Source organism: Macrobrachium nipponense, chromosome 1 (genome assembly GCF_015104395.2).
Source record: "Macrobrachium nipponense isolate FS-2020 chromosome 1, ASM1510439v2, whole genome shotgun sequence".
NCBI lineage: Eukaryota > Metazoa > Arthropoda > Malacostraca > Decapoda > Palaemonidae > Macrobrachium > Macrobrachium nipponense.
Window position 1 is genome coordinate 193,538,823 of NC_087200.1, and position 23,483 is coordinate 193,562,305.

The 23,483-nt window shown below is 37.1% G+C and overlaps 1 protein-coding gene across 1 annotated transcript in view; it reads left to right on the forward strand.

Annotated features, from left to right (window-relative positions):
- LOC135220329 (transcription factor RFX4-like) overlaps positions 1-8,240 on the forward strand; it is an 87,546-nt gene extending 79,306 nt beyond the window's left edge. Inside the window, exons 15-16 of the mRNA XM_064257562.1 lie at positions 6,500-6,819; positions 7,362-8,240. Coding sequence (XP_064113632.1) covers positions 6,500-6,819; positions 7,362-7,389 — 348 coding nt within the window. The 3' untranslated portion in view covers positions 7,390-8,240. The remainder of the gene's footprint in view (positions 1-6,499; positions 6,820-7,361) is intronic.
- The last annotated feature ends 15,243 nt before the right edge of the window (positions 8,241-23,483 follow it).

Consider the following 23,483-nt stretch of genomic DNA (forward strand, 5'->3'; position numbering starts at 1 on the left):
ACCCAGGTTTCACCTTGCTCATATTTGATTTTATCTGTATCCACGTTAAGAATCTCATGAGCTTGAATACCCTTAACTCCGGGAAAAGGAAGGATAACAACTGTTGGCTACCTCCAGCAAAATGTAGTACTGTCCTTACAATCTTGCCTTTAAAGAATTTCAAAAACCAATCAGCATTTCGTCTAAGCTACGAAATTTAACCAGAAACAATGCTAATATTTTACACGTCAGTTATCAGCTCCCTGGGGAGTGGTCACTAGTTAGTTAGCAAAAAATAAAGCTAAACAAGTAGCGAGATATAAATGTAAGATCTACGTATCACCTACGAGGTGTTAGTACTAACCATGGCGTTAACTTCTTGGGACGCCGTGTTTCGTATTAGCCCCTCAGGGATCAAAGTACTATATATACGCTATTTCTAGTGGGGTCTACTCCACCATACGATGTTTAATAATAGCACCACGGCTCGGAGTAGGTGGTGTGTAGGAAACTAGCCAAAGTACCACCTAACCACTTTATAAAGCCCTCCTCCTGCAGAGTTCCAGGTTACATCCTGTTGCACCTCTGTCCATGCGGTGACAACACGATCGCATTTGATTTGACGAACTTTGCTCCCTATCTAGCAAATATCGGTCAAGGTTTTTTATATTTGCGGCCAAATAACAGTTGAGCAGCGAGATCCTGGTGCTGACGGTATAGCAAGTCATTGATGGATGTAGTACTAAAAAATGGACCGTTATAAACAATGAATATTGCGCATTGCTATAGCAGTGCGCTGGGGAAAAAAAAAGGAGCAAAGAGGAAGGACCTTGGACATTTTGAAAAGCAGTTATGATAGGACATTTAATAACTTATCTTAGTAAAGAACTACTTTAAACCCATCCTCCTATCTTAACCAGTCTAACGAGTATGTAGATATTGAGCTAAACTATAGTGCTATTATAGCAACGAACAAAGACTCGTTACTTCGATAATCATACGAACATAACTACAGTCTGCCAGCGGTTTCTCAGCTTTTTGTCACATCAAACAATTCGATCGTGTATCATCAGCCTTAGCTGTCCGTAGTCTGAGGATCGTAGCTAGTATAAAACCAAACTTCAGATTTTCATAAGCTTTTGTCCTGGGGCGCTCTATTCTAAAACGAACTATTTATAAAAAGTCTTAAGCTATTCCCAAGAGATACCCAAACCAAGGACCTGAAGCACAATACATCGTAACCAAGTACTTTGCGCAATTTTCACACTCCAAACCTGACAGACAAGGGCACCAACGCTAAAGGCGTTACACAAAAACTGCAGATTTCTATCGCCTCATTTACCAGATACATCACTTACTGTGGTCGTCCAACGATAAAGCCTGTGGTTGGAGTAATCATTCACAGTCAAGTTTTCAAAATTTATGGAGTTTCCAAGCTTTAATGACAGATTTCTAGACCATTTACAATAGTTACCGAACAAACCAGTTAAGGTTTAAACTTATCGTAGCAATTAGGACTATATAATCGTGTGATAATTTTGACATTTTCTTCACCGTATCTCAATAGCAAATTTTCACCGGTATCATACCTCAATTATTCTCCGTACTTATTTTCTGCCAAAAGCTATCTCCAGCTAGGAAGTTTTGATCAACATTATCATTCTTATCACAGCAGTCAAAATACAATCTTAAAGTTTGCATAAACTACGCAAATAAAATCCAGAATTAAAGAGGGGATTAAAATATCTTTGCCTCAAACCATTACTTTAGTTACAACATTTCTCATCTCCATTAAAACCATCTGGTCATTACTTTAGTTACTACATTTTCTCATACATTAAACCATCTGGTATCAACCACTCAGGAACTTCCTTTAATTTCAAGGAGTATAAACATACCCCGTCACAAGACAATTTTAGGTTAAGGAAATTTATAATAAACACTTACATATACATATATTGAACTCTTCTCCATACGCGTAAATACTATTACAAAATTATTAATTAAACAACTTCAGCATGTTATGCACAGCGTCTCTAAGTGACGTTCAAGATCACTAGGTAACAAGATTCAGAGCGCTTCGAATCCTCACAGGATATTAATCCTAATGCAAGGCGTTGCTTTCCAAGCATAGCATTAGTGTTACCGTAGCAATCCATAGTATTACAGGCATCGATGTCTGCTGCAGGTGCGCCAAGAGCCTGTGCATAAGAAAGTAGTTTGGTTTTAGAAATCGTACCAAGTTTCCGTGATATAACCTATACCAAATTAAAATTGGCTGGTCAGTTAGTCCCAGCAACTATTCTAAGGCCATTATAATAAATACTATAATAAATCGTAGGTAAACTTCCCCATTAACAAACCCATGTATTATTAGTCTATTTCAAACTCATTAAGATACCAGGAGAGGGTGATATCCTTTTAAGATTTAATAAGGCTCCAATCTTACACCGAAACAATCTCGTCTAACTTTAGTCCTACGTAATTATGATTATGATTAATATGAAACTCCCACACCCCAACGGGTTAAAACTGTATGAAAAAGAAGGGAGTACCCGATGCAAGCTTCAGAGATGGAAGAATACGGATGAAGACTAAAGCTTTGCTTGAAGAGCCTACATTAACGAGAATGCTTGAATACGAATCAAAATTGCCACTAACTTGACAGTTTAACCTACTGAAATTACCAGTCAACAAGAAAACGAAGCCGCCTCAAAAAAATTCTCTAAAATCCAAGACCTAGCTGGCGTATTACCTGTATAAGTCCCCAGTTACTAGATGGAATGAAATTTAAGTTTCAAAAAATATGTGCCAGATAATTATACCCTACCCAATTTTCGACTGCACTAACAGGTACACATTCAAACTTCTCATGACCATACAAACTGCTCAAGCGCTGCATTAAACCGGTATTAACCGGTGCTTTCAAACCAACCCCAAAAGTTGGACTGGCGATTCTACCATTATTACTCCCAGCATCCTTACTAAGACTATAGAGCGTGTATTACCTTCATCCTAACCCTGCATCTATATAAAATTAGAACGTTCTTATATTATTTATAAGCTATATTTAAATTTACACTAACTTTCCATTAAGTCCTACTTGCTACAATATCAACCTTGAATTTCTTACCCAAGTTTGAACTTACTGTTGTGCACGATGACTTATAAAAGTCACCATGCACAACTAGCCAAGTCCACCTTTGCCTGACAGATGGCACGGCCACCCCGGCAAAGGTGGACTTCGGAAGTAAAGCAAAATAAACTTTCACCTTTACTTTTAAAACAAATTCAAATTATTTTGAAGCTGAAAATCTTTAAACTTATTTCCAACGCAAAACTCACTTTCATCGCGAGTGCAAAATTGCAAGACTTGCTATTAAACTTTAAATGTAATTTCAGGGAAAGAGCAAAATTTTTGTATTTTTACTTTGAACTTATTTAATAGTTTACTTTAAACATTCAGTGTTTGATTAAATACTTAAAACTAATTCTAATTTACTTTCAATGCAAAATTTAATTTTTAAAGCTGAAATAATTACCAAACTTACAATTTTCTGCTTAAAAAACTAGTAAAACATTGACAAGCCACAAGGTAAAATATCTTTACACAGTAGATTACATACAATTATTAAAATACACTAATCTACAAACTTTCAAAAATAACTACTAGACTACAAACAAAAAATTAACCTTACAAAATTTTGCAGACAACCTTTCCTAAATTAAAACTTAAAACTAATATATTAAAATTTTATTAAATATAAAAAACTACAAAAAAAAATCTGAAATGGAATTTTTTTTTTCAAAGCTGGAAGTTTCATTTTAACTTTTACATTAAAAATTCTAGATTAAAACTAGAATAATCTTAAAAACAGGTTTTGAGTTGAAAAACATTGCAAAGAAACTTAAAGCCTAAACTGTAGACTATAAATGAAAAAAGGAGTTTTTATTCAGAAGAAAATAAAACACTAAACACCGTAATTAAATTTTCAAAATCAAATAAAAAGATAATCTACTTATTACAAAAACAAACTAAAAAAAAAAAAAATCCTAAAAACTCAAAACCCTCCCAATGTTAGGGGTTCTCAAGGTAGTCGCTAATAAAACTAGTTTGTACTCGCCTATTAAGTCCTGTTCAGCTATAACGTATCGGCACATCGAAGACAAACCCATAACTCAAAAAATATATATATTAAAGCCCAAAATGTAAGTGGAAGTAGTCGAAAGGCAAACCGTTACAATCAGCAGGTCCCATGGTACTTAAGTTTTTAAAATAGCAAGACTTGGCAGCGAACATGTATATTTTAAAATAGGAAAAGAATTAGGTTATAGCCACTGACGCCAATAATAACAGGATAGTTAGGTCGTGATGGTTGGGGACCCGGCCTGGCATTGAACAATCTTCATTTCTGATGGTTTTTGCATCGTGCAGCATAGTCTCTGGATTCGATAATTTGCATCCTGCACGGTAGCTTACTAAGCCTCTGCGAGAGTCAATTCGTACCCTCTGTTCAACAACGTCCTCGTACCTCCCACGTATGTTCCGTGATTACATCGCGGACAAGTACTTTTTATTATACAAATATTGGATTAGAAAAGAGGGCCGAGACGATCTTTAAGTTCAAAAGCAACCAATGGTTAGAGGATTCTCTGAATTGAACTGAATATAGCATATATACCAAAGGCAAAGCACTGTGGCCTATGAGGTCATTCAGCGTTGGAACGGAAATTGAAAATAAAAGGCTTGAGAGGTGCAACTACTGAATAAAGTTTCTGTATTGCCAACTATTCACCTCGTTAGCAAATCTGCGAATATTGTGGTTAAAATAAACGTACTACAAAATTGATTCCATATAACTTATAGTCTGTTTTTTTCCATCTGTCCATCCGCCTGTGGTGTTTTTGCATGGTAACACTGCGTCCCAGGCTTTAAATAGTTACGCTGTGTAAGTTTAAGGTAAATAAAAGGATATCTGGGTGTACATTTGCAACTGAAAAATGTTTCAATAATTTATTGTATGCGAATTACACCGTTAATATGCGAAATAGGATATTATTATAAATGTGGAATGTAAGCTGAATGTAACTATCTAAAGCCCGGGACGCAGTGTTACCATATGCAAACACCACAGGCGGGTGGACAGATGAAAAAAAAAAACGAGTATAGGTAATGAGTTAAAGATATTTATCTTGTATCCAGCTACTCTCTGTTCAAAGGTTAATATGCTCTTATGCTTCTTGCATGACAATTCCGTATCCATTAGCCGTTTCGTAGCTTCTGCATATAACTGCGATCAGCATAGAGACAAGTTTTGGACGCCTGCAACTTTAACAGCGCTTGTTGAGTTGACAATGCTGGAGAAATTTAACACGACTCACGCGTAAAAGAAAAGAGGACATCGTTTTCAGTGTCGAAAATGATGACAATGGTTGCAGGTCCACAATATACAGTATGCGAGTATATGGTCTTAAAGACCATATACTCACATACTATATTATTGTGGACCTACAACCAAAGAGGGCATATTACGTTTGCAGAGCTGGGCGCGTCACTCGTTTGGACTTTGGGGGCATTGCGTCAACGTCAATCCCTCATTGCCGGGGGGGGGGGGGGGGGTGGTGGGGGGCGGTTGCGTTGCGCGGCGTCAATCCGTCTTTTTCTTTTTTTTCCAAAAAAGTTGCGTCTTTTTTTCGCGCCATTGCATTATTGCGTCGCTGGTGGATACAGTAAACTTAACTAATTAATCTAATTTATGTGAAACATCATATAATATATATGATAAAATGTATTATAAAATAGATATTTCATAATTGAATTTTTTTTTTATTTATATTTGATTTATTTTAATAACTTATTAATTTGTCTGATATTATTTGGATTATTCAATTAAAAGTAAAACTCAGCCTCATCTGTTTTTATTTTATTATACTTATTAGTTACTTAGTTTAGTTAGTTGATTATTCTTATTTTTGTTACTGTACCATAGTCATAGTATCACAGTAGTACAATCTTAAACTACAATCTATAAACTATTAGCCTAAGAGGGTATAAACCGTTTAATAAATAATTATTTAAATAGAAGTAGTTATTAGTTAAGTACGTACGGTAACACCTCTCTCTCTCTCTCCAAATTTAGTTTTTACTAGAAAATGAGAAGTCCATAAAAAAACAAATAGAGAAAACAAAACAAATTTAAATTGGTACTAAAGCAAGATGATTAGATGTGTAATGGACTAATTACACAGAAAACTTGGCTTTTAGGGGAAAATGAAGCAAAAATTTTATTTCTGACAATGTATTTGTCCCAACGTCATTACGACGCGTTTTTTAACTTGAGCGTCATTGCGTTAAGCGTCGATGAAATAGTCGTTCCGTCGTCGACGCAATGGCGCAACTGGCCCAGGACTGTAGGTTTGTAAATTCGAGTGTCCTAATTTATTAAGACACACACACACTCTCTCACACAAAGGACAAGTAGGAGATGCTTGAAATAACGACATACTTTTTTTTCTGCAGTACTACCAAGATGGAACCAGCATCGACGTGAGCTCGAGCGATGACAGATCTCGAGGAAATTCGACAGTCGTCAGCGGAAGTGGAGCCTCTGTTGGAAGTGGTGGGAATCTCTTGCATGGTGGAGGAGGAGGAGGAGGAGGAAGTGGCGAGGGAGGAGGAGGAGGAGGTAACACAGTAGGAGGAGGAGACCCTCTTGTGTATGGAAATCTCAGAGGTAGTGATACTTACGTCGACTGCTCAACAGTCTACTATCCGGACCAGTCTATTCTGTACTCCACCAACTATTACCAGACGTACGATCCCTCTTATTATACGAATAGGTAAGGTTCCACAATTCTCGTCCTCCTCTATATAATAACCATAATATACGATGCATGCACAACTATGGCTCCAAGCTGTGGAAAGTCATTGACTCAAGGGAACAACTAACACGTAGATTCCAAAGTCACATTCACGTAATCACGAACCTTGGGACTATACTCGTTTTTTTTTCCATCTGTCCACCCGCCTGTGGTTTTGCGTATAGTAACACTGCGTCCCGAGCTTTAGATAGTTACATTCAGTTTACATTCAACAATAATAACAATATCCTATTTCGAATATTAACGGTGTAATTCGCATACAGTAAATTATTAAAACACTTTTCAATTGCAAATGTACACCCAGATATCCTTTTATTTACCTAAAACTTACACATAGCGTAACTATCCAAAGCCCGGGACGCAGTGTTACCATACACAAACACCACAGGCGGGTGGACAGATGAAAAAAAAAACGGAGTATAGTCCATATAATTATGTACTTTTATGCATACGTCTAGATGCGCTGTTAAATTGATGCGTCCCTCTCGTTTCTTTTTCAGGTTTAAGCCCAAAGACGTGGAAGGATAGTGAAGGAACCAGCATGCTAATCCAGACGGAAGTTTTCGCACCTGATGCCGCTCTGAAACGGTCCGAGAATTTGAGAAAGCGTCCACTACTGCATTGGAGAGGAAACAGAGACACGGCCAAAAATGAGGATTAGTACTGATGAAAACGAAAGTGCGGAGAGAGAGAGAGAGAAAGAAAAACTATATCCTAAAGAAATGTGCGAGGAGGAGAAAGAGAGATAGTTTAAAGTGAATGAAAACTAAACTCACCTTAAGGAGAGGTGAATGTGAATATACTGACGTGGCCCGCTGCGTCGAATTCGTGATACATTCCTCAGCTGTGTGATATTCTGGGGAACTGGTTTCATCACGGCACGCTTTTACAGAATTATCGATGCTCATCTGACCCTTGGGATGATAGCATTAACAGCAGCATCCACGAATCTCGAGAATGACAGTTGTTTTTGGACGTAGACAAGAACTCGGGGTTTACGAGAGCTGAAACACGTGTAGTACTATCGACGTACCTTCATATCCTGTAAGATTAAAAACCTGGCGCTCTATTCCCATTTCTCTGAGTGGTCGTTCTTTGTTTACAATGGCCTGTCGTTATTCATCTGTTTTAAATCTTTTACATTTGGACATATCGCTCTCTGTTTTCTGATTTTACCCTAGACTCACGCTAAATCCAATAATCAAAGCGGAAACTAGCCTACACCTTCGATACTTCGTAAGGTAATAAGAATAAAACAATTGCTAAACACCTGCTTTATTTTTTTTTTTTTTTTTTTGTCACGCTATTAAAGCATGAATCAGACATGATGACAAAAATCACTTACAAAGTTTGACTTGCTGTATCTATGTCTACGTCAAAACGGCTGTCATGGTTGATACGATTATATGTGTGTGTATATATATATATATATATATATATATATATATATTATATATATCTATATATATATATCGTGTCACGATGAATCCTGTAAGACAGGGTCTCTCTGTCTACCTATCTATCTGCCAGTCTATCTAACTATCTATTTATCCACCAACCTTCCATCTATCAAGTGTACATAACTTATATTTTGTAAAAAAAGGAAAAAAATAACAAGAAGTGCATAATTACTGTAATATAGCATCGCTTATGTGTTACATAGAACTAGTCAATTAGCATAGTGAGGTACAGATAGCCACGCAGACAAAATACGTTCGAAAATACACTCTCTGGTCTCACAAATATACAATTAATACTACATATACACACACATATATATATATATACATATATATATATATATATATATATTATATATTATATATATATATATATATAAAATATGGTCGTTTTATTAAATCATTTCGCCCACAATGATATCAGACAAATATATACTTGTATAAATGCATTCAAATACAAATGAAAGTCTTTTATGAATACGTATACAACCTCACACATATCGGAGCTTGTATACATACATACACACACACACTTGCCGCCCTCACACGAGACAAAACGCCAAATTGATGAGGATTGGCCCCCCACATTCATTCACTCGTACTACGGTTTATAGAAATGTATAGATTATGTATACAGTATATGTGTATTTATAAGTTTTGCTAATTTATTTACACAAGTCTAGTCACTCTAAATAATGAGAGTAGGATCATTAATTGGACATTTTGAATTCGACTGTATGATTTTCACCAGACCGAAATCTTTAGCGTTAATCATTCCATGTGACATAAAAAAATAAAACAATAAAATTTATTTAAATCAGTCAACGAACAGGCAAGCAGATCTAGCTTACAACTATTTTCTCTTGTTCTGTTAGGTTCTATATGATTTCTTGTTTGGGTGAAGAGGATATTTGGATATACTACTACTCACGGTTCTAGAATAAAAATGAAAGAATCGGTGCACTTTTCATTTACACTTTTCCTTCGACTTAGAGAATGGAGATTAACAGCCGTGGCAGTTATTTCTAGCAGGAGAGAGACTTCTGGCAACCCTCAGCCATCGTCAGGGAAGGTTATGTGGTAGGCCGAGGACTTCTACGTATTTCCTGGCAAGAGAAACTCTTAATTCTGCATCGTCTCAATAGGACCGCTAAGAAAATCGACCTTATGAAACATCGTGGGCAACCAAAAAAGTGTTCCACTAGAATTGCTGTCTTTTATTACCTATTGTAAAAATGACGAACAGGTATTTAAGCTTGCCTATCAGAGCGTCTTACAGTGCATTGCAAATGGTAGCGCGTACAGAGTTATCGTAGGAAGTGGCCGCTACATTAGCTCTAGACCAGTGGTCTCCTCCATACCATGGCGCGGAGACCACATCCGGCCCGCCACATGGTTTCATATGGTCCGCACCTAATATTCGAAACCGTGTAATTCTCAGTTTTGCCAGTCACTATTAGCTGAAGTGTGGTGGCACTGAGTTACCCGCAGACAGTCATATAAGTTAGTTTGACTTGTTTCTCAAACTGTGGCGTTACCACAGATGTTTTTTGGTAAAAATACAGGTAGGTATATATTTATGGTTTACCTGGTTAATGCCAGCGAGTTTTATTTGAATGTCTCCCAGATTTTAATTAAGGTTTAAAATTATTAAATACAAGACATTGATGCTTCTTATCTTTTTCTCCCGTGGCCCGCGAAGATGCGCAAATGTTTGACTTGGGCAATGCACAAAAAAAAAATGCATTTTGACATAAGATCAATCTGTCGCCGGTCTCCGTATAATTAACCGCGACCCATGAATCTTTAAACCAAGAACCCCTTGGTGGCCTGTAATATATCGTTGCTAGAAGCACGATTATGGCTAATTTAACCTTAAAATAAAATCAAAACTAACGAGACTAGAGGGCTGCAATTTGGTTTGTTTGATGATTGGAGGGTGGATGAGCAACATACCAATTTGACGCCCTCTGGCATCGGTAATTTTTAAGATCTGAGGGCGGACAGCTAAAAGTGTGGACGGACAGACAAAGCCGGCACAACAGTTTTCTTTTCAGAAAACTAAAAGGAGGAGACTTGATGGAAAGACCTCTTAACGGTATCGTCAAGTCACAGAAGTAACAGCGGAATACGGTTTGCCTCCTAAAGAAACTACATCTTAAAAAGTGTATTTAATCACAGGCTAACGAAATATTCTGTAGTCAGTCTAATGAACCAAATGTTGAAGGCGTTTCAATAATAATAAAATAAAGGACTCAGTAGCTTGTTCTCCATTTCCATGACGTTTATATATTTTTTTACAAAGTCAAATTGCATATATAGACAGCTTTTAGCTATTGTTGTCTATCGTACTACTAAAAGCCCCGTCCACACGGTTACATCTTCGGCCCGGACGAACTCTGCTCGATGTGACGTCAGAAGCGGGAAAAGTCAGGTGCTGTTTCTCCGCTTCTGACGTCACTTCGAGCAGAGTTCGTCGTGTGGACGGTCCTTGCTGTCATAGTTCATTGAAGAACACTGACAAAAGTAACGGGGTGGTGCCTCTTCCAGAATCTCCATTCCAGATATGGAAGTGGAGATAAAAAATGGACAGTAAGGTCTGGAAGGTGTAACAGGAGGAAAACCTTAATGCAGATACACTACGAAACAATTTGTTAAAGAGGGTGGACAGTAAGATGGAAGAAAGAGAATATGACCGGAGGTACAGTAAAAGGAATGAAAGAAGCTGCAGCTAGGGGCCGATAAGACGTTGCAAAGAACCTTGAGGAATGTGCCTACAGTGCACCGGAGACTAATGAATAAGTGGAAGCAAAGTCACGTTAGCAAATTAGATCTGACGGAGTCTGGAAATCATATGACATCAAAGAAAACGGGAAGTTTCAACGGTCGGTTAATGGAATTTTTGAGAGAAAAAAGAAAAAACTTGGACATTTGGTCACTGAAAACAATGTAAAACAATCGGGAAAAAGAAACATATTCAAGTGTTAATCCCCGTAGGAGGGTAGTGCCGTCAGTGCACCTCATTCGGTGCAATGTAGGCATTCCTTAAGGTTCTTTGCAGCGTCCCTTCGGCCCCTAGCTGCAACCCCTTTCGTTCCTTTTACTGTACCTCATTTCATATTCTCTTTCTTCCATCTTACTGTCCATCCTCTCCTAACAATTGTTTCATAGTGCAACTGATTTGATTGTTTGTATGGTGTTTTTACGTTGCATGGAACCTGCGGTTATTCAGCAACGGGACCAACGGCTTTACGTGACTTCCGAACCACGTCGAGAGTGAACTTCTATCACCAGAAATACACATCTCTCACTCCTCATTGGAATGGCCGAGAATCGAACTCGCGATCACCGAGGTAGAGGACGCCAACACCATACTAACCACGCCACTGAAGCGCTTTGAGGTTTTCCTCCTGTCAAACCTTTTCACTGTCAATTTCCGTTTCAGCGCTGAATGGCCTTAGTTGCCCCAGTGCTTGGCATAATGCCAAAATCTATATCTATAAATATAATCTTCATAACACGAAGAAGAGATATGTCAATAAAGTCCGCAGGAGAAAAGAGAGAATAAAAGACTTTAGTAGCTCGATAATTTCACCTTCCACCAGGCCTCTTCAAGAGCTTTATAATAATTAACTAACTGTTTAGTTAAAATAAAGCTCTTGAAGAGGCCTGGTGGAAGGTGAAATTATCGAGCTACTAAAGTATTTTATACTCTCTTTTCTCCCGTGGACTATATTGACAATCTATATCTATATAACAGTGTTAACATATCGAGGACTGACAGATCAAAACTTTTTTTTTTTTTTTTTTTTTTTTAATTCCTTTGTCTCCCAAATTGCCTTGTGGTGATATATACTACCGCTCATGATGGATAAAAAACACACACACATTCGTCTCCTTTCGTTGCTCTATGAAAATTTCATGAAAAATAATAGCGCGGCGAGTGACTAATGATTCATTCGTTACGCTGAAAAAAAGGAAAAAAAAAAACACCACATTTTTACATTTGAAGTTTGTGTTCGTTGACGTGTGATTGATATTCTGTGGTATTTTTCTCATGACCTTCATTGGATATATATATATATAGATATATATATATATAGTATATATATAATATATATATATATATATATAAGTAATAGTTTTTATTTCACTCTGAAATACAAGTCTATTTGAACCATCACTTTGCAACAAAATTGCAATATATGTTAGATAATATACATATATGTAGTATATCTATACACACATGTATATGTATGTATATATATATAAATTATCTATACAATTATATATTTTACTATATATATATTCATACATGACAAAGCATGATCCGACCTCCAGCTTACTCAGGGCGCGAGCTGAAATCTACGACCAAATAGAGTATTGTCACACCAACGATAATTAAAGTAAATACGCTCTATCTTATTCAAAATAATTTCTAATAAACAAATCATAAATATCCTATCCTAAAATTCCTGTATCTTTGGTCCTACGCGAAACACCTTTTTTCAGACATTTTTTTCGGTTTTCCTACCACCAACAAGAACAACAACAACAAAGTTTCGAGGCTTACTCCCCGATTAAGCAAAAATGGTTCAAATTACCATGAAATAAGGACATCATTCAAACGCTATTTCGGGATGTGGCCGCGTTCCGAGAGAGGTGGCCGCCGCTTGGTCATTTACCCTATGGATTGAAACGGGCGGAAAGCCTGTATACTTCTCAGAAAGAGAGTTGGAGATTTCCTAGACTCATAATTTCATGCTCAGTTTGTTTTGGTTGCTTCCCCAGCCGTAAAGTCCGCCGCGCACTCCACTCACGTTCAGTCGGACTGTACAGGCAAAACTGAACCCACTATCGTTCAGTTATGCCTGCAAACCAAACGTTAGTGGGTTCGGGTTTGCCTGCACGGTCGGACTGTGCAGGCATTAAACTACTCAGTTATAACTGAACGTTAGCGGCGGCCTTAAAAGGAATTGCGTAGGTTTTATTTTGCTTCAGTTGAAAGAAAGGAACGTGAACCATTCATTAAGATGAAAGAGAAGCGTAAATTAAAATAATGAACTGCATTGAATTATAATGAATGAGAAAAATCCCTTTCTGTGATGCTAGCGCTTTGGCTCTGAACGGAAGCTTCTAACGCGGTCCATAGTACTAGTCGAGTAGACAACAGCATTCATTTCACAAACTTCATTTACATCGCTTTACTGATTAAATTCACTGATTACACTGACTTAGCGGCATCGAGGTTCAATCACGTCCGAAGCTAGAAAAAAGAAAAACAAAAAACATTGCAATTACACACAATGCGTTTATGCTGAAGTAGTACCATGAGCACAATGAAAACTGCGCATGATCCTGAATATGATCAGAATTTATACCTTCAAGACTGCGTTCTTTTACGATTGTTCAATAAATATATTATTTACTATATAAATATTAGAAAAATTAATTTCTTAAATGAGAGAGAGAGAGAGAGAGAGAGAGAGAGAGAGAGAGAGAGAGAGAGAGAGAGAGAGAGAGATATACCCAAGGCATTTGATGTACTTTTTGCTTTAACGCCTCAAAATAAATTGACAAGCGGGCAATTAGCACCGACCACTGAAATTGGTATTTTGATAAAAGTGTGTCTTCAAACGAGAGTTCGCCTTTTGGAAATCATGTTTACCATTCGCTGATATATATACTGTAATCTACAGAACGCTTGTTAGTGGGATGAAAAACATTTAAAAAAACACAAATGGAAAAATAAGTAGAACTTCAAAATGTTCGTATACTAGCTATTTGTTTGGAAGCATGCCAATATCGAACTAGCTCTGCCTTACTTTCTTCTTAAATATTTTATTCACACAAAAAAAATTCATTGCTAATGAATCGAAAGTCACCCCACGACTGACACATATGCATATATTTTATATTTTTGTGCCATGTTTTTGTTTCAATTTCTATCTATTCAATAGTTTTACTTTCTTTTGTAATAATTTCGTTTTTATCGCATAAACGACCTCTATGGCCACTGCATTTGTTTTGAAACTTGCTTAATTACTTGATAGCCTTTTGGGCTTGTTTCATATGAATGTTTGGTCTTTTGAAATTATGAATACTTACCTAGATAACTCTCAAATCGTCTAAGACAATTAGTACTAAACTTCGCGGTCACTATTGGATTCAAATATTTCAAATATGACTCCAGTGTCTGCTGCTGTCATACCTTTTTCTAGTTGTAAGAACACTTGTATTTTTAGAGCTGGAAACGGCCACTCGCTACCAAAAAAACCTGTTACAATGTGATTATGGATGCAGCAATGTCCAGTATAACCAGCAGGTTTTCACAGCACAAGGATCTTTACCTGGACATCGCTTGCTTTGGCCCTGGGAATTTTGCCTCTGCTTCAGAATCAGGGACTTCTGTACCAATACGTTATAGGAAATTACTAACATACTCTGTCAGCAGGACATTACCCCCTTTTCCAGCACAGAACCTGTCACGGAACAACAGCAAAAGCTCAAAGAAGAATTGTTGGACTTTGCTGGAAGATGGGAATCACTGAAAAAGAGCCTTCCACAAAAATAAGATACTGGAGTTGCTGAGGTAGACCAGAATGAAGAAACACCAACAAGTGAATGCACCTCGTGCAGATACTGTACTGACTTTATTACTGTTGTTGTTGTTTAAGATTAAGCTGGCTTTATGCCAACACGGGCTCTTGTTCAAGAGCAGCCCGTAGAAAACGGGGCTTATAAACATTAGCTGCGGACGGATAAGTAGTACCACGACTGGTATCGAGAGAAAACTGAATATAGGGGCCAGCCAATTTGTGTTTTTATACAGACATACATATATTAGTATTTACGGTTGCAATTATCAGACACATATGAGTTATATGTCGGAAAAATGTAGCTACAACAATTATCTACAAGATTATATGGATAAAACGTAGTCCTTATGACACATATATATGTAGATATAGATATAGATATATAGATATAGATATATGATAATCCTAAATGCCCCTGTCAAATAAAAGATTACCAGATCCGCCACTTATTATAACAAATTATCTTAAATTTCCTAATTATACCCAATTCTCCATAAGCCCCTCGGTCCATTGGTCTACAACTCCTCAAACTCTGAGCAAAGATAGTATACATAATTCTGGATAATACAAAAAAACATTATATGATCTTGCTGTCATGCATACATTAACATCAGCACACTAAGAAAATTATTATTGTTGTAGGCATCAACGCTATGAAGAAAATAAATGTTCAAAGAACGTCAGCAATAAAGGCAACAACACCAGCTTACATGAAGTATCTTCAAGATGAAAGAAAAAAAAAGCCGACTGAATCAACCACCGTATTTAGCACCATTCACAGCAACAAAAACAAATATATCAATCACACTGCACCTCTCTAATTATTACATATCAACGTAAATTATCAATCAATGTATATACAGTAACTGATGTTGAGTATTAATTACGGAGGCATTATCAGCAAAGCTATACACACCCGAAGCCTCATTACAAGTCGCGGGTAATCATCGTGCATCGGCAACTAAAAACACCGGCGGTGTCTTTCGGTTTCTGCTTACGGTACTACTCGTGATGTCTAGTACTATTACTGCACAAAAATTGCCAACTAGAATTATCATACATAAATCAAGGTTACATCCTCTTGATTGATCGCAATCCTTCACACTTTACGTCGGAAGTGTTGATCACCGGAAGGCCTCTTCTACCCGTCTTGGAGTTTAGACGCATAGAGTCCCCTCAATAGAACAATTTTAGCCACTTGCCTTCAAAATCTGATGCCAATTCTTTCTGCATATCTTGAAAACTTGTCTCAGCTGCCATAAACGAAATGGCGGGGTGAAGATAACATATACCCTATAAAAACGACATTGCTCTATTAACACTTGCGCGAGATGGGCACGAGTCAGTACTTGTTTTTATACTACAGCAGTCAACATGAGAATCCAAACAATGGATTCGTCAGTGTTGCCACGCCACTAGCATAGTTTTCCCCTACATCAGAGGTGATTTTCCCCTACTTTCCCCTACGCAATAAATATAATAATAGGAGAAATGAAAATGAAATATTACATTTTAGTTTCAATGCCGACCAAAAATAAACATTCCAAATTTTAGGTACAGACAAATGAACTCTGTTCAAGAAAATTTGTATGACCATTAATTCATTTATAGTAGATGTAAATAAATGGAAAATGATCTTATTACGAAAATATTGATTCATCACTAAGATTTAGTCACAAAACTTTGGTCACTTTAAAGAGGAAAACTTAAATTTTACCAGCAAAATTATAAACATGGTAATTCTAAGCCCGCACTCCGCGGTACAATAGACTAAGGCAGTTGACGTTTCCCTATGTTATTTTACCTGCTGAACAAGAATTTAAAGTAATATTTATTCGGTCGACTGTAATTGAAGCGTAATTTACCTTTGAAAACAACATGGAGGTATAGGTACAAGGGATGCGATGTACCAATGTACAGAGTTCAAAGGTAAATAACAGATTAGTTACAGTCCGGCAAAATATTATCTTAAACTCTTGTAAAGTAAGCAAAATAACATAGGAAAACGTCAACTGCTATAGTCAACTTCGACTGAACAATCTTCAAAGTTTTGGTTCGGGGCCAAGAAACGTAAATAAACCGCCATATTTGAATGCTAGTAGGGGGTGTTGGATACGTAACCAACTGGGAGCCTTATGTCCTTTAAGAGGGGGGGGGGGGTACAGGGAGAGGAAGGCACAGGTACGAGTTGGTAAGCCACGCTAGCATATGATGTGAAATAACAATTCCCAATAAATATCACCAACATCAAGAGCACTAAACCTTAGGAACACCAAAACAATTTATATAACTAAATAATGTACAGACGGCCAACGAAGAATTGGCGTAGTTTCTTAATTCATTGTTCGTTATGGAAATATTGCCACATGCCGGTGCCAGATTATTTACTTAACAATAAATAACATTTCCTTTCAAAGGTGCTATACTTGAAATAAATTACATTAGAAATGAGTAGACTTATTCAATGTATTAAAGATAATTATTTTGCAAAGTAAGGAAAATATATACCGATGGGTCCACGATTTCTAATTTTATTCTCAACTCTAGCTTCGTGACAGCATACCGAAGATTTTGAAGTTGGCTTTGCTGCCGCTCGAGTCTTGACTCAACGTATCGTACTGCACTGGGGTGTTGTCATTTCGTCTCCTACAGCCCATAAATAATACATCAAGGCGTTAACATTCTTTGAAAACGATGTTTAGTTTAAACTACTTTTGTCCCTTTGACAATCAAATAAAAATTTGCATGACACATTTAGTGGGCCTAAATTGGACTTCTGATTTCCCACATGATTTGCCTAGGTTTCTTTTATTTTCAGCAGTACACTCTCTCGGATACGTAATTTAATGAATATTAAATCGAATATATATATATATATATATATATATAATATATATATATATATATATATATATATATATATATATATATATATATATATATATATATATATATATTAATCTGCTTTATTTGACTATTCCCGTTATTCTTGTTTTATTAGCCATGTTCGCCTTTCTTCTTATCCTTTTCATAATTGCTTAACATAATTAACTCAGAGTCAAAAAGCAATCATAAAAAAATCAAACGAATATAATTCAGTCTTAATTTTTATCGAATTCCTTCCATATCATCCTGTTTCATTTGGACGCCTTGGAAAGCTGTGGGAGTCAAAACTGACGAATACATTAAGAAAGGCTTACTTTCATTAAAGCTTTCTTAGGTTGATCTTTTTGTAGCTAATCATTCCTTCTAAATAGAAATTAATTCTAATTTGTTTCACATGTATACCTGCTAGACCTACTACCATAAGCATATTATAAGTAGCTGAAAGGATAAGAAATATGAAAGGTGACGTTCTCGTTTAAGTCTATTTCATATGTTTTTTTTTTTTTTTTTTTTTTTTTTTTTTTTTTTTTCAAGAAAAACCTACTGCTTTAATCAAGGGTTGCTCTTTGACGGCTACAGGGTGTAACACGAGTGTATGCACATATTTTGTGGAATGAAAGATGAAGTTTCTTTGAACAGAAAATATTTTATAAACATGCATTTTAAGGCGTCCGTTGTCGGTGCGGGGAATTTTAAAATAACCGTTATCATTAGTGATGCTTTCACGAGATGGAGTTCGTAGTGAGAACTGAGAAGTCGGATCTAGTCGCCTGAGATGTAGAAGAGAGCGGAGGTGGCGTATAGGAGTGATGGAAGGATTAGGCCGATGTTAATAAAGTATCTCCCAATAAAATGTATTCTTTAGGTTTTGAAGAAAAAAATGCATGCATCATTGAAACCGTTTCTCTCCCTATCCGTGGTATTCACTGGCCACCGATAAAAAACAAAACAAAAAGAGTAAGCCTAACTGAATCTCTCATCCATCAAAGATAAGTTTGCTTATTCATTAGACTTATTCATTGGAAAACTATCAAAGATTTCCAGTGTAGATTTAAAAATGTCTTCCTCTCCATCTAAAGTATTCATCAGACACCAGTCATAAGCGTACTAGTTATGATTCCTGGTTCAGCAATGTCGTGACGAGGCACTAGAATTCAAAGTTCACAAATGAATGTTGCTCAGCAACATTTACACTACTGTATTGTCTTGCTCTCATGTGTTGCTTCGAGGTGTTCCACCTGTAGGCCCATGTTCTAAATTTTGCCGTTCTTTAAACAATTTTATTCATCTATGTATGATTCTCTCCGGTTTATTAAGCTTTCTTGATATCTCTCCAACAGGAACTTGCACCGAATGCAGTGCAATAATTCTCTCTCTTATCGAGGGATGTCTCTTAGACCGATAAATGACACATTGATATTAGATTCCCGTGCACATAACATCATAAGCAATAGAGTGAGTCGCTTGGTTCACACTGTTAAGATATGGTTTTTTTTCTTTTTGTTTTTAAATTTGATAGCATTTTGTGAGATTCCAATGTTTTCTGTAAAATTTAACAAAGGGAATAGTTCAACTACCTTCAACTTAATATTGAAATGATTTAAGGACTATGTTTATGCGATACTACTAGTGATAGGTGTCTCCTATCTATTTGGTAATGTATATCTATGGTTGTGATATGACGTTTTTTATCACTTGGTTTCGTTCACGTCAATTTTGCTATATGGAAAATAGTTGTGCACAATAACATAACAGAATGTTCTAAAGATATCAGTGACTGTTTTTAACGTCATTACACATGATTTCTTCCATCTTTGAAAAGAAAAATAGATAAATGAGGCCTGAATCGTGTGTCAGGCAGGTGAACGAAAAATTATGAAACTCTGCCACGAGTTTTTTGGCCGACAGTACATAAAGATTAAGAACTTTACCTTAAATGTTACATAAACACCTTCCTTTTTGTAAGTCAAAGGGCCATACATTCGTCGACACGAAGGGCAAAAAGGCCTGTTTTCTCAAAAGCTGCCGTGATTTTGACTGTCACATTACCAACCTTTCATACTGCCCTGAGTAATGGACTGAAAAGTCCTTATGATAGATCTAGGGTACTTATCCGCGGCGGTTAGACTATGGCAGTTGTGGTTTTTCTATGCAGTTTTACCTACAGAACAAGAATTTTAAGTAATATTTATTCAGACAACTGTAATTAACCCCCCAGGGGGCAGGGGGCAGTACTAAACACAGCGAAATACATTAAACGGCCCCCAATCCTTCGTGGATGTCGTATCCGCGGTTACGTTCCTTGCAGTCCATGCAGACTGCTTCTGTAGAAATACCGTCCTTATGACTAAGGAAACTGTTAACAAATGTACTGGGAAGGGTCAAGTCGAGTTGGTAATGGGCCTAGAGGAGTGGGAGGTTCCAGGGAATGATTCGGCCATCGTGGTCGGTTGATTACTGAAATGAAATACACCTATTACACGGCCAGGCAAGCATTTTCAGGAGAAAATAGAGGGGGGCGGGTTGCGCGAAACATGGTAGGGAGGATGGGGCAGGGTAAATATTTACGTTAAAAAAAAAACATGAATGCGTGTGTATATTATATATATACAGGGTTTTACACATCTGGTACTTAAGTATAAATTATCAAGTACAAGTCAAGAGGCCATTTTTGTGAATAATGAATGAAATATCAATTTTCAAGGATCAGATTGGTCAGTTAAGGGGGTAATTGAACTTAACAAGAAATGCTGAGAACAATGTAAAAATTGTGTAACCTAACTGGTGGTGCTCTGCCCCCCATACCCTCCCTTAAAGAAAGTTAAAGCAAGAGTAACTTATAAGTTTCGATACTAACCTAACCTAATCTAACCTACATAGTAGAACGTGTTACCGTAACCCCCCTTAGGGAAGGCAAACTTAGAAGTGCAACATATAGGTTAGGATACTAACCTAACCTAGTAGAACATGTTACCTGACCAGGGGGCTCCATCCCCTGTATCCCCCCTTGCATAAAGACAGTCTTAGAAGTGTAACATATAGGGTAGGATACTAACCTAACCTAGTAGAACATATTATATACCTGACCGGGGGGGGGGGGCGGGGGGGGGGGGGCGGGGGGGGGGGGGTCCGGGCATCGGCCCCATACCACCCTTACATAAAGACAATCTTAGAAGTGTAACATATAGGTTAGGATACTAACCTAACCTAGTAGAACATGTTACCTGACCGGGGGCGTATCCCCCCTTACATAAAGACAGTCTTAGAAGTGTAACACATAGGTTAGGATACTAACCTAACCTAGTAAAACATGTTACCTGACCAAGGGGTTCCGGCCCCCTGTACACCCCTTACACAAAGACAGTCTTACAAGTGTAACATATAGGTTAGGATACTAACCTAACCTAACCTAGTAGAACATGTTACCTGACCGGGGGGTACCCCCTAATTACATAAAAACAATCTAAGAGGTGTAACATATAAGTTAAGATACTAACCTAACCAACCTAACCTAGTAGAACATGTTACCTTACTGGGGGCGGCAGATAGAACATGTTACCTGACCAGGGGACCTTCGGCCCCCCTACACCCCCTTACATAAAAATAGTCTTAGAAGTGTAACATATAGGTTAGGATTCTTACCTAACCTAGTAAAATGTATGACCAAGATGGGGGGGGGGGGTGGCATCCCATACCCCACTTGAGAAAGATGATATAATATGATAGTAAATATAATAAGTAAAATGTTGTCCAAGAAATTATGGATCAGAAAGTCAAGTAAAGGTGAATATAGAAAAAAGAAGGGAGAAAAAATGCATGTGTAATTTGGAATGTCTTAAATGTAAAAATGTAATACCATCAATTTTCACGTCATTGAGAGAAAAGTCTCGAAACTTCCTAAAACCTCCTTCTAGTCCCACCCCTAAGGAGACTTTCAGGGGCATGCCCTCAATTGTAACGTAATATTGTAAGATATATAAGGCAACTTTATTTAGTGAGAACAAGTCAGTGCACATATTATACAATACTATGATATACAGAACTGAAATAAAAGCTTGAAATAATATTACACAATTACAAAACAAATGAGGAAAAGGAATATATGTAACAATGCATGAATCCCCCCAAAACCTCCTGTCGCAATGTAGGGTTAATAATGCAACATGATTGGTTAAATACCCGTACCCTCAACCAAAACCCCCATCATTTATCTCCGTCCTTAGGAAGTTTGTGTGCGAAACAAAAGCTCCTTTATATCACGGCGCATGCGCCATAGGATTGGCGCATGCGTCGTAGGATTCGGCGTCGTAATAGCAGTAGTAATCAGTGGATTTGGGGTATGTAACGGCTCCATTATCGGTTTATTTATCGCTTTATTTCAGCTTGTATTTCGGGTTTCAAATGTCATAAATAAGAGGAAATAACACAATAACACGGCAAAACCTTCCCCCAAGTGTTGCACCCCATCCAAAACTCTGCATTCCCATTGGTCCCCCTTACTGTAGGACAGAGTTCAAAGGTAAATTACAGCTTAATTACAGCCGGACGAGAAAATTTTACTATAATTCTTGTTCAGGAGGTAAAACTGTATAGGAAAACGTCACCTGGCATAGTCTAGTTCGCCGCGGTACAACGGCTTAGATCTACCATAAGCATAAATGTGCACAATTTTTTTTATTGTTTTATTGTAAAAATCATGCATGTAACAATAGTGTAGTTTACTCTACTCAGTAACCTATGAAAATACATTTCTAAGACAAATGTTAATACATTTATAGTATCCGTAAATTCTATTACTATAAACCATCCTTGTAACATTTTAAAAATCCTATAATCACTGAGAACTTCGTGAGTTTCACTGCCTGTGTACTATTCAAAGTTCCTTTACCCTGCAAGGCAATTAAATCAAAGCTTTCGAATTGCAACAGCATTCAATTTCTATTCCTGTCGAGCCTTCCATCAGATAACCCACCTATATAAAGCCCAGCTCTCCTTCTACATTCCGTCCTATACCTTTGGGCACGGTAGGCATAATGAGAAACGAAACTTAGATTCACGTTTACACCTGCAGCAGTGTCCTTAGAATTTGCAAGTACTGAGTTTTTAATAATATTGTTATGCTGGATTGCTTAATATTTTTAAACGATACTATTTCGTATTTCTCGAGAATATAGAAGGAAAACATATTTACAGGGGAAATAAATGAAATTCCCCTACATACCCCCTACACAAAGGTCATTTCCCCCGTAGGTTTCCCATACTCCCTACGGACACACCAGATTTCACCTACCGCAGGGGAATCCACCTATGCGTGGCAACACTGGGATTCGTACATCTAAATAAAAGTAGTCATATGGAAATAGTCCTCACAAGAACCAACATCTCGATAATGTTTTTTTTCAGAGGACCAAAGTTTTTCATACCTTCCAATTAGTTTTATAAGTGGAGCACACCTTCCTAACAGTTACATATGTATGTACATTACTCTCCGTCTTTTGGTAGGTTTTCACCCTTCATTAGAAAGGATGTTTGCCCTCAGATTCCAGTGACTTGTGTTGGAGGCCATTTACTTAATATCTTTTTATTTTCCACATCATCAAAACAGTAAGAATTCTTGTAGATGGTGGTTTGGAAGTATCTGTGATTGTTGGCTTAATGATTCACTTAGAGATATAGT